This window comes from Mycena indigotica (genome assembly GCF_014461135.1).
Source record: "Mycena indigotica strain 171206Taipei chromosome Unknown Mind.scaff0013, whole genome shotgun sequence".
Classification (NCBI taxonomy): domain Eukaryota; kingdom Fungi; phylum Basidiomycota; class Agaricomycetes; order Agaricales; family Mycenaceae; genus Mycena; species Mycena indigotica.
In genome coordinates, this window is record NW_023503012.1 from 2,164,607 (window position 1) to 2,176,366 (window position 11,760).

The 11,760-nt window shown below is 49.8% G+C and overlaps 1 protein-coding gene across 1 annotated transcript; it reads right to left on the reverse strand.

Annotated features, from left to right (window-relative positions):
- Positions 1-491: 491 nt before the first annotated feature.
- On the reverse strand, positions 492-1,917 carry MIND_01284400 (uncharacterized protein; the record flags this gene model as incomplete). The annotated part of the gene is made up of 3 exons (XM_037369314.1): positions 492-968; positions 1,028-1,604; positions 1,652-1,917. 3 exons carry the CDS (start codon positions 1,915-1,917, stop codon positions 492-494), a joined length of 1,320 nt encoding a protein of 439 aa, XP_037214520.1.
- Between the last annotated feature and the right edge of the window lie 9,843 nt (positions 1,918-11,760).

Here is an 11,760-nt window from a genome sequence, read left to right on the forward strand (position 1 = left end):
AGCTAGGGGGGCTGCGCAGGTAGTAGAAGAGGTATAAAGGCGACCAACGGTGCGTTTCCCTTCATGTATGGCGGGACTTTCAATGACTCATTTGCCGGTCGACCACACCAGTAATTCATCTACACAATGTTTTTCGCGCTACAGGGCTTGGCAGCCCCCGAGCCCAGTGACGTTCGTTTCTGTTTCCCTCCAATTTGTTGCATTGCGCTGACACAACACAGGGCTCGCTTGTCGGTGGCTCTGCCAACGCTGACGTTGCCGAGAAGGGCGGTAAAAAGGCGCATCATGGCCGTCCCCGTCACTGGTCCCGCCCGCGAGCGCCGCCGTGGCGCAAACCTCGGCGCTGCCAACTCACATGGACAGGCTCAAGAACCGGGGAGGTGCCGCAGGACCTAGCTGGGCACGGCGGCCCCAGTGCTCGACACCAAAATAAGGTTCCACGCGCTGCTATCAAAATATGCATGTATTTCATGGTACCAAGACATCGATAACTAGACGCAAAATCGAACTTCAAAATCCTGCCCACTCGCCGCTTGCAAGGCCTGAAGTCCCTTCAACCGGCGAGCGAAATCTGAGGCTCCTACTCTGATCTCCTCCCAGCGACGGATACCAGCAGCCGCGGTCTGAATCAACTCCGCTGCTGTTCGTCGGGCCCGCGTCCAGGAGGAGACGTGGCCCGCCATTTCGGGATCTGTAAACATTGTCATCGGAGTCCACGTGTTGTCCTCTAATCGCCACCAGCGCGCAGCGAGAAGTGTGCAAACACCAAGAACAGGAGCTGCAGCGCCCCAGCGGTGGACCCATGCCGCTTCGTAGTCCAGTTGCTGCATATGCTTTTGGAACTGTGCAGCGCTGTCCCCGGCACGCGGAAGCTCGCCATCAACCGGCATATGGAGCGCGTGGTTGATATCGACATGGAACAGATGTCGCATCGTCGGGAGCGCAGAGGCCACCGACTCTACGAACGCCTGCAGCAGCGCGGCGTTGTGAAATGGAGGAGGAAAAGAAGTTACGATGGAACACGCACCTCTCTCTCGCTGATATCATCCGAGGACTCCTCCAGTACCTTGTGCGTTGGCCAATCCCGCACTTCGACGGCGATAGATATCAGGTTCGGTGCTGCGCGTGACAGAGCGCCCATGAGCTCTTGATCCCACGAGAAGTGGTCGATTGAGACAGCCCGTAGGGTAGACACAGGGTCCAAGGAGGCGAAGACGCGAGAGGCGCCATGGCTGTCATCTTCTTCGGTGAGTTGAAGATGTGTAAGTGGCTGGGTGGCATGACAGAGGAGGGCCGCGAGTGAACACGCCCCGCGGAAGACGCTCAGATTGGCGAGAAAGGGGAGAGGAAGGTTCTGGGCGTGTCGCGGCGTGTAATCGATATCCACAAACTCGAGTTGCGGATAATTAGCAATAAATGCGGCCGCGCGTGGACCGAACTTGTCGAAATGAACAGCGCGGAGGAGGGGGAGTGGTATGGTGGCAAGTCCGAGCAGCAGGTCTTCGCAGCCGTGTGCCACGTGAAGCGCGCGGACGAGGGTGAGGTTCGCAAAGGCTTCGAGAAGACGATTCTCGAAATCGTCTCCGTGCCCGGGGACGACATCGCTGGGTAGGATTAGGCGATGGCAATCGGGACAACTTGGACGACGCACCGCTGCGGCGCGAACAACCAAACTGAGCGCACTCGTTTGGCATAGTCAACGTTGGCTGCGAGTGTTTCGAGGATTGGGGCGGGAGAATAAGGCCCAATGTGGATGGCGCGGTACAGAACGCGCGTACCGGCGGCATGGCATACGCGGCTGGTCTTGATGAGGGCCAGCAGCGGGCTGTAGCCGAAGGGAGGGACGGAATCAAGGGTATAGTTGGCGATATGCTCGACGACCTCGAGTGGCACGCGCCGGAAGGTGGAGAGCGCCATTGTTGACTGTGATGTCACGGTGGCATAGTTGGCGCCTGGACGGCGACAATGCGTTGGGCCGTTTGGCGATCGCTGGTGGGACCGTCGCGGAATGGCGGCCTGCTGGGGTAGATTCGCAGATGTAAAGATCGCTCGGCGAGCAGGGAGTTTACCGTCGGGAAACAAGACGAGGTTGAGTCAGCCGTAGTCGCCGTCATGGTCGGCATCCCGCGGGAGAGCGACTACACAGGAGGGGCATTGTCGGTAGTGATTGTCGGTGGTCCCGGTGGGGAGGCAAAGAGTTGGAGGTGTTTTGCCTCCGAGGGAGGAGTGCGTGATAGGATTGTTTGAGAGTGTTAAGTGGAAAACGCCGTGCTATAGAATTATGAGTCAGAGAGGCAGGTGTGAAATGAGCGGGATGGTGGGCCCTAAAATTGGGGGCGCACATTGTGCCCTTGTCCTATCATCCCCTCCTTGTCGCCCGACGTCCACCAGCCAGAGACGAGCGTAAGACCGCGCATCCCTGTATACTGTGTGAGAAACAACCGGCGCAGCATTTGAAGGGCACTGAGAATGCCTGTAACATTCACCGGGTTGCTTCCGATCCGCCATCCGCGCTATGGGGGGCGTCAACGTCGCGGAGAGCACGATACCAAGTGCGTCGTCGTCGTGGAGCGGAAGAGAGAAGTGAAGGGCGGTGACAGCAGAGATTGATGTCACTCGCCGGCCGCCGGGTGCCGATCGCCGGTGCCACGTAAGCACACGCAGCTTGGCTTCTCCTCCCATGTCCTCCCCGCTGATGCGCTCGCCTCCCGATACAAGCACGCGCACTTGTGTGTGCGTCCAGCGGGGGCCTGCGCGCCTTGCAAATGGCGTTGTCGGCCGGTTTTCATGAGCAACGAGGAGTTGAGCAGGAGAGATTAGGCCGGAGAGCGCGGGAGCGTTGTGAAGGGCAGCTCAAGGTGCGAACAGCTGGTGCCCCACTGAAATAATCCCTCGTGGCTGAGACGTGACTATGAAGACGCAGGTGCGGTCACTCCGTCTGAAGCCTCGTACACGCAAAACTTCCAAGTTGTTGCGCTGTTCTTCGACGTCTCCGAATAGCAGAGCCCGTCGAGCTTTGCGTGAAAAGAGTTGGCGCCAAGCAGAGGAGATATCGGTGGTTGGAGTCGCGGTCTGCGCTTGGGTTGCAATAGGGGTCATGTACCGGTCGTATCCCGTCACAGTGTGGACATACTCCAAGCTGTAGGTGGAAGCAGCCAGGAATTCGCTTGCAGAGTGAGGTGAAGGGCCCGAATAGGTGTTTACTTGGTAGAATGCGGGCTGATACGAAATGTGGCGCGGGGAACGAAGGCTGTCGCTGTCGCCCTCGACATGGAATACGACTGAGGATGGTGTTGGGGTAGTAGTTTCGACAGAGGGTGGTGCGTGTAGCGTCGCAAGAGAGCCCGAGAGTAGTGCCAATTCCCCCGAACAGAGCGTACCTGGTGGCGTGAGGCCTTGTCCACTTGTCTTGCAGTCTCTTTCTTCCTTCGTGCGCTCCATTTCGAACATGGCGGTCTGCTGTACGTCCTCTGTGAACATGGTGGGAGGAAGAGTGGAGTGGCTCTAAGGGTCGTGGTTGCCTAAAGTTTATATAGTGTCTTCTGTTGGTACCATCACCCAGGTTGCCAAATCAATGTTCTTCCATGCTGGAACCACTTGAGTCACTATCATTGTCCTCACCCGAACTTGAATCAGATTGGTGTTTCTTTGTTTGTGGTTCTTCTTTCCATCCATGCACCATAAACCAGTGTTTTCGTGTTATGTATGGTAGCAGGCGAAATGCGGCCACTGTTTGGGATAATTCTGATCCGTCAAGCTCTTCCAACTTGTAAGCACCTCCTCTGGTTTTCCGCACGACTTGGTAGGGCCCAAAGTAACGATCATCAGTTTTCCGTCGTGAGCTAACTTCCATTTCAATCCCTACATTGCGAACTAAGACCAGCGCACCAGGTTTGTAATCTTCCGTCTGCAGCCGTGCCCGAAACTTACGCTCAAAATCCGCCTTCGAGGTAAATCTTGATTTATGTAGGATGGCAGCGGCATTCTCAATGTCGTCATCATGCTTGGCCAGTTGACACATTCGAAGTGCAAGTAGCTCATCAGTGGTCATACCTGCGTGAAATCCTTCTACCAGAAACGTAGCTTCTGCAAGGTCAAATGGGAGGACAGGATCGGTGGCATGAAGTAGTTGATATGGGGATGCACGTGTCACTCGACTGACTGTGATGCGATCAGCAAATATTGCGAGGGGTAGCTTCTCGGGCCATTGTCGGATTTTCCCTGCACAGCTTCGCACTATTGCTTCTCTGAGAGTATAGTGACCTCGTTCTACTACTCCGTTGGCATGTTTGTTATATGGTGATATTTGCACATGGGGAATAAGTAGGCGTTTCATAAGCTCTTGAAACCCCGCCTTAACTTCAGGACCATTGTCTGTTACGACTTGTCTGGGGCACCCATATCTGCAGTATATCTGAGTCCAGAAGAAACGAGAGAGAGCGACTGCTGTAGCTGCGGCCAGTGGCTTTGCTTCACATACCCCAGTCAAATCGTCACGAGCCGCGACAATCATCTGGTACTTCCCAGAACGTGGCATTCGCATAATGTCAATATATACTTTCTGGAAAATTGCAACCGGAGTTGAGGGAGTAGGCGGAATTTCCATCCTCTTAGTACTTCGCACTTGACATGTGTGGCAAGATGCCACGTGATGCTGAATATCATTACGCATCTTGGGCCAGTAAAAGCGCTTCTGCAAGATCTCCCATAATGCTCGGGTCCCTTTGTGGCCCATTTCATCATGAGCTTGTGTTAAGATGTGCAGCCGTGCCTTGGCATCTAGTACTACTCTTAGCGGATTACCTCGGGGATTTCGTTTATAGAGCCGCCCTTCCCGCACCATGAATTGACTAGCCTGGGACAGGAATCGGCGATGCTTCTGACTATCGGGAAGCCTTGGTGCTTCCGATGTTCGCAGAAAGCGGTCAATGTTGCGGAGGTTATCTTCTTGAGTAGTGCGGGATGCACCGAAAATCATAGCCGGAGGTGTCAAGTCTATATATTCCTGGGTCTCTTCTGTAGCAAGTAAAGCAATCTCATCAAGCCATGAATCATCATCATCTTCGGCTATTTCTCCTTCAGCTAAACCATGGCGTGACAGTGCATCTGGCCCTGCAAACTTTGTTGCTGGAACATGGACTAAGTTGAACTGAAACATCAGGATTCCTTGAATCCACCGATTTACTGCCGCATCAGGTTGCAAATCTGGGCTATTGAGTAAGCCACGAATGAATTGTGCATCTACCTCCAGTTGGAAATTTTCAATGCCGACTATATAGAGACGCCACTTTCGCAATGCTCGATAGACACCAAAAATTTCCAATTTGGGTTGGGAATATCGTGACTCTCGCTCACTCATGGGAATTGACCCGTACCTAGCGGGGCGGCGGCGTCCTTGTTCATCTTCCTGATACAAGATCATTCCAGTGGCGATGCGACTTGAATCAACAGCCAATATGACTAGCCTGTGACTTTGGTAATCAATACTAAATAGGATGTAGAGCTGGAGCACTGGCAACTAATTGTTTGATTTCTGCAAATGCCTCAGCCCGCCGTTGATTCCATACAAAGTCAATATCCCGTCGATATAATTCAGTGAGTGGGCGAATAATTGATGAATAGTTGGCAATCCATACCCGTACTGTACCGCATAATCCTAAGAACTGCCGCACTTCTTTGGGTGACTTTAGGGCTGGCCAGTCTAGAATAGCAGACACTTTCTTCGTATCTGGAACTCTTCCTTCTGGAGTACAAAGTTGACCAATAATCAGTGCTTGTTTTCTGCAGAGCTGTACTTTAGTTGCAGAGAAAGTTGCTCCTGCACATTTGACTTTATGCATGATCCTATGTACTACCTGAGCATGTTCCCAAATAAACTGACGTATTCCTGGATTATCTGGTATTGACTTGGGTTGTCCAAACTCATCAGGGTATGTAGAAGCAGGTCCCTTGATTGGCAAGTCATCAATGAAAACCCCAGCATTATGTGGAATCTCCTCTGATAAGATGAATAGCATGCACTTTTGGAATTCTGCTGGTAAGTTGGTATACCCAGTTGGGAGTGAGGTTAACCTAAGTAGTCCCAGGGGTGACATGAAAGCTGTCATATCTCTGCTTTCTGGGTCCATTCTTCTTGCATCAAAACCCCAATAGAGATCAAAAACAGTATAACACTGTCTTCCTGCAAATCCTTCCACAAAATCATCCACAATAGGCAACATAGTAGCATCTCTAATAGACACCTTATTCAATGGTTGCAGATCATGAACGATTCTTAACTTCCCGTTTTTCTTGATAACACAAAACCACCGAGAACGATATGAAGACTGGCAACTCTCATATACTCCAGCTTCAATCTTTAACTTCAAAACTTCAATGACCTTATCCATAATTCCAGGGGGAATTGGAATATTCTTGTATTCCCAGGGAATATGAGGAACAGTTGCCATTTTATATGGGGAAAAATATTCATCCTTGAAAGTTCCTCTTTCAGAGTCTTCAAAAGCCAAAGCCTCCTCATTGACTCTTAGGATGTGTAGCAACAATTTTTCCTCTTCTGGTTGCATGAAGCCATCTTTGTTGACTTCTAAAAGTGGCAATCGTTCAGTAGTGATGCGTTTTGATGGTTCGAAGTCAGGTGGTTGGGTAGGTAAGTCTGGTAAGGTTTCCAGTGGGGGTGTGGGAATTTGTCTGCGAACTTCATAGTCGGGCGAAAAGGTAGTCGAGACGGGCCGGATCTTCTTATCCACCTGTTTGTACATGGTAAAAGCTTGCCCTTTTGAACTTTGTAGCTCTACTGGGCAGAATATGTATTCATCATCCTCCTCTGTCATACTCCAGTCAAAATGAGCCAAGGGATTGTTCACAACTGTCCCAGGTAGCTCAGTTGACTGCCAAGTATCATCCTCTTTATTCTCCTCCTCTCTTCCCCAAAAACACAAGTGACTTGTCTTTGTCTTGCTCTGAGTGTCTAGTTTAAGACATTGTTTCCAGAGATAAGACAAAAACACTTCACATTTCAGAGTAGCTATCAGACAAGTAGCAAGCAAACAGGTAGCAAGCAAACAGGTAGCAACAGTAACAAACACGACAGCAACAATCAAGTAGGTAGCAAAGGGATCTGTAGCAAACAGAATCGGAAGCAATGGGCGAGGCGCAATCAAAGATCGTAACACAATAGCCAGGTGGTGGTACAAGTTTCCGCCCTCCAGCGCACGCCACGCTCTCGTTGTCAACCGTGAGAACAAGACGGGTCGTATGGGGAAGTTGGAATGACAGTATTCGGGATTGGGAGTTGGCTCAGATCGAGAGCAAGCAGTCAGTCGAAGTACAGCAGTCGAGACATAGTTGAGCGGTAATGGTGAAAAATATTTCAAGCACGGTCTGGTTTTTATGTTTAGTTTCTCCGCGGTGAACAGAAAAAAATGACAAATACCCTGAAGCTTAGAAATTGTCGTCCCCAAGCGTTTCGACAAAGTTCGGAACACTGTAGTCTGACATGAGTTCGTCGTCAATGTCGATGAAGGTGGCACAGAACTCACTTTCCGGTCCAGGCTTATCAGGTCCAGGTCCGGTGACGTGGATGCCGTTGCTATGAATGGCACGACCGAATGGCGCTGGGCGACCCGGAGAAGATGAGCGTGAGCGATGCTGTTGCTCGCGGGGTCGCTTCGACCACATGTCAACCGGTATACCCGTGTTAACTTGGGTGGCGCCAGCGGATGTGGCAGCGGCGGTGCCAACAAATTGGTGCGGCCGCGGGAAAGCTGGGCTTTTCGGACAAGGGAAGGCGGCAAGATCCCCGAGTGGCGGCGTCCAGAGATCGCAGTCGAGAAAGCATTGACTGGAGAGGAGGGGTTGGTGGCTGAGAACGCGTTACGGAGATGGCCGTCGTCCCGAAAGGGCTGCATATTGGCGGAGATCGAAGCCAAGTTGGGTGTGGATTGGTTGCGAAAAAGGGCTGGTCCACGAGACTTCTCCCAGTACTCGAAAGCCCCCGCCGCAACTGGCCCGTCTCCGTTTCCCATCTCCGCGGCTGTGGTATCAACCGGCGACATCTCCACATCGTCATCGTCATTGTAGACTGGCTTGGGTGGGGCCCAGTCCGGATAGGCGCCCGGGTACTCGTTATAACGGATGGGACTTGGGTTGCGAAAATTCTTGCTGCTGTCGAAATAGCCCAGGTTGAGAATAATTCGGAGGAGGTCTTCGTTATGGAAGCGACGGCGGAGAAAGAACTCCATGCCCAGAGCCAAATCAGCGCGCCCGTAAGTGCGCAGAAGGCCAGCGACAACGAACATCTTTCCCGTCTCGAGGTTATGAAGGAGTGCGTGCTGTCGCGGCGACCCTTCATAGGTCATCACCCATGTATCCCCATACCGCATTCTCCACCCTGGATGCTCCGCCAGATATAACTCCATTCCCGTCCTGAAGTTTGCCCCAATCTGTTGCAAGAACTCGACTCCCCGTTGAAGCATCTCCAGTCCTTTCTCCCGCTGGATCGCGAATGCTTGCAATGTCGCCCCGTCGTTGAGCCCCGAAGCCACTAAGGCAGCATGGTTAATTGTTTTCACTCGAATAGAGCCACCTCGAGACTTACGCGCTCGCTTAACGTCGCTCGGCATGATGGGGAGGCTCGCCACCTCAGGCTACCCCTACCTGGTACCTCTTAGGCTTAATCGAACACACGGAACCCTGGGCCTAAGAGGTACCAAATCCATGGTATCACCCATGGGGGTGGTACTATCCACAAATTGTGGATGGTACCATGGGTGTCACACAACCCATGACCATGGTTCCATCCATACAGCCTTGGGTGCATCCATGGCTGTGTGGATGGTACCATGGTGCTTTGCCTGATTTGGATGGTGGGGTGAATGCCTTGTAGCTCGCTCAAATCTGGCTCAAAAAATAAGCGCTTTGGTGCAGCCGGTAGGTCTCCCCCCGGGCTCTTTGATCCAATCACCTAGTGACGGGAAAGTCACTGGTTTGGCTGGAAGGTGCTTCTGGCATATTTTAGGCAAAATACCCTTGCAATGCTATTGCCTTGGCTTTTGGGTTGTCTGATTTGCACTAGAAAAATGAGATATTTTCGCTCTTCAAGACAGGCCAAGTCCCATGAGATTTGCTTGGCAGACTATGGAGTTTTGAATATTTTTTGATTTTTCTGGCTTTTGATTAGTTGGCAGTTCGGGCATCATAAATGGGTAGTAGGCAGGCTAGAGTACATGGAAAGTGATATACAGTATGTCTAGAGTATGTACTACATGCTCCCACCCAGTTGGCCATGCCCCCACTCCTTGGCCTTTGCAGGGTATTGGGCGCTGGGGAGCCGATCGGCCATCACTGATGGCATCAATCCGACCGGCATGTTTGATTTGGATGCATCCATGGCTGGGCTTGATACCATGCATGGATGCATCCATAGGTAGTTTTGAAATTATCTGTGGTACTATCCATCTCACATGGATGGTACCACAGTCCTGACATGGATGGTACCACAGTCATGGTTAATACCACAATGGATGCAACCACAGTCATATGTGGATGCAGCCACGGGCAACTTGGATCAAACTGTGGGTACATCCATATGGACATGGTTGCATCCACATATGGATGGTACCATAGCACATGGTTGCATCCACACTTCCTGTATGGAAACATCCATACACTAGTGGTACTATCCAAGGCCCATATGGTCCTCTATGTCCCTGGTAATACTAAGTAAGTAACCTTACATCTCAGAAGGCTTTCAATATGTGGAGAAGAGTAAATTCTATAATAATTTATCAATCAGTAGGTAATGTCAGATATGCAGCATATATGAAACTAAGTACACCACCAATTGGCATGTAGCTGATGTTCAGCTGTTGTTTCCAGCTGGCACTGACTCACATAACACCTGGCAGTAGCTGTTGGCCATGGGAATGCCAGATGCACAATCCAGAGGCCTAACACCAGGGGCAAAGCTAGCGGCAGATAGCATATGGCAGTTTGTTGGCAGTTTGCAAGGCAATTTTTTTGCTTTGTTAAAAACAAAGAAACCTTTGTCTTTGCCCAACTGCCGCTAGGTCTGCCATTAGCCAACTGACGCTAGGATTGCCCCTGGTGTAAGGACCTCCTGGAAAATTCCGCGCTGGATGTCAATGAGATGATTGATACTTCCCTCTTCCCTCTTCCCTCTTCCCTCTTCCCTCTTCCCTCTTCCCTCTTCCCTCTTCCCTCTTCCCTCTTCCCTCTTCCCTCTTCCCTCTTCCCTCTTCCCTCTTCCCTCTTCCCTCTTCCCTCTTCCCTCTTCCCTCTTCCCTCTTCCCTCTTCCCTGCCCCTCCCTTCTTCACTCCCTTTCTCCAGTTCTCTCTCCCCTTCCTTCCCCACTACCCCTCCACTTCTCTCAATATCACTCAATAGCCGGCCAAAGCTGGTGACAAGCTGGGTCCATTTGTGTAGAGAGCTGGAATCCAGCTCATGACAATGGTGTAAAGCTTTAGCATGTGCATTTTTCAACTGAGAAAATTAGTTACTGAAAGATAAGCATGCATCTTCAGCTAGCCCTGATGGATGATACTGGGAAAGAGATCATCATTTAAGGGATATACCAGCTTGCCATCATTTATCCCATTCAGCTATATCATTTGTCACTATTATCTCAATTTAGTCACTGCCAAGCATGCTTGAATACTAAAGGGGACAGTATTGTACAAATATCTGAGAACTATGAATGTGGAATGTACCATAGCCCTATAGATTAATGACCTTACCACCTGGGATTGAGCTCTACTATAAGGACAAGAACACCACTGGCTACCAGATAGAGAATACCCAAATAGTTAATATCTACTCAGACTGCTAAAACTTACAAAAGCCATGACATGGTGAACTCTTCATTTTCTGATAGGATAACACTGATAATAGTACTATAAGAGATTCCCATATTCAAGTCTTGCATTTTACTTAAAATTGAACAATGACTAGTTTTAATAGCTAAGATCTCTCTGAATACCCAAATAGTTAATATCTACTCAGACTGCTAAAACTTACAAAAGCCATGACATGGTGAACTCTTCATTTTCTGATAGGATAACACTGATAATAGTACTATAAGAGATTCCCATATTCAAGTCTTGCATTTTACTTAAAATTGAACAATGACTAGTTTTAATAGCTAAGATCTCTCTTTCATCCTCTGTTCAGCTACCTTTGCTATGGTGAACTTATTATTGAATGGATGAATAATACTGATAATAGTACTAGGAGAGATTCCTAGGTTCAAGTGTGGAATCACACTTGAAATTAAACAATCACTAGTTATAACAGCTAAGACCTCTCTTTCACCCTATTCAGCTACCTTTTATAATACATTTTAGGTGTTGAATTGATTACAGGAGAGAGTTCTACTAGAAATTTAGAGCTCCTCTGAAGGTCTGATACTCAGTCTATCAACCTCATCATTCATATAAACTAGTTCACACTCAATCTGTCTTTTACTGTTCCCCAGTTCATCCCAGAAATCAATTCAAGTATGTGTGTGTGTGTGTGTGTGTGTGCAGATTACAACTAGACTGCATATATCATGAGTCATAGTATTCATAGGTCTAGTGGGGAATCACTAGAGATTACATACCTGAAAGATATGGTATGAGAGATGTGAACTGTGAGTGTCCTAATAGAAGCAACCCTCTGTATATAGTTCCAACTTTAACTTTAGTGAGAACTCCCTATCTATGAGTGAGTTATTGACAGATTGATATTAAAATACTAGG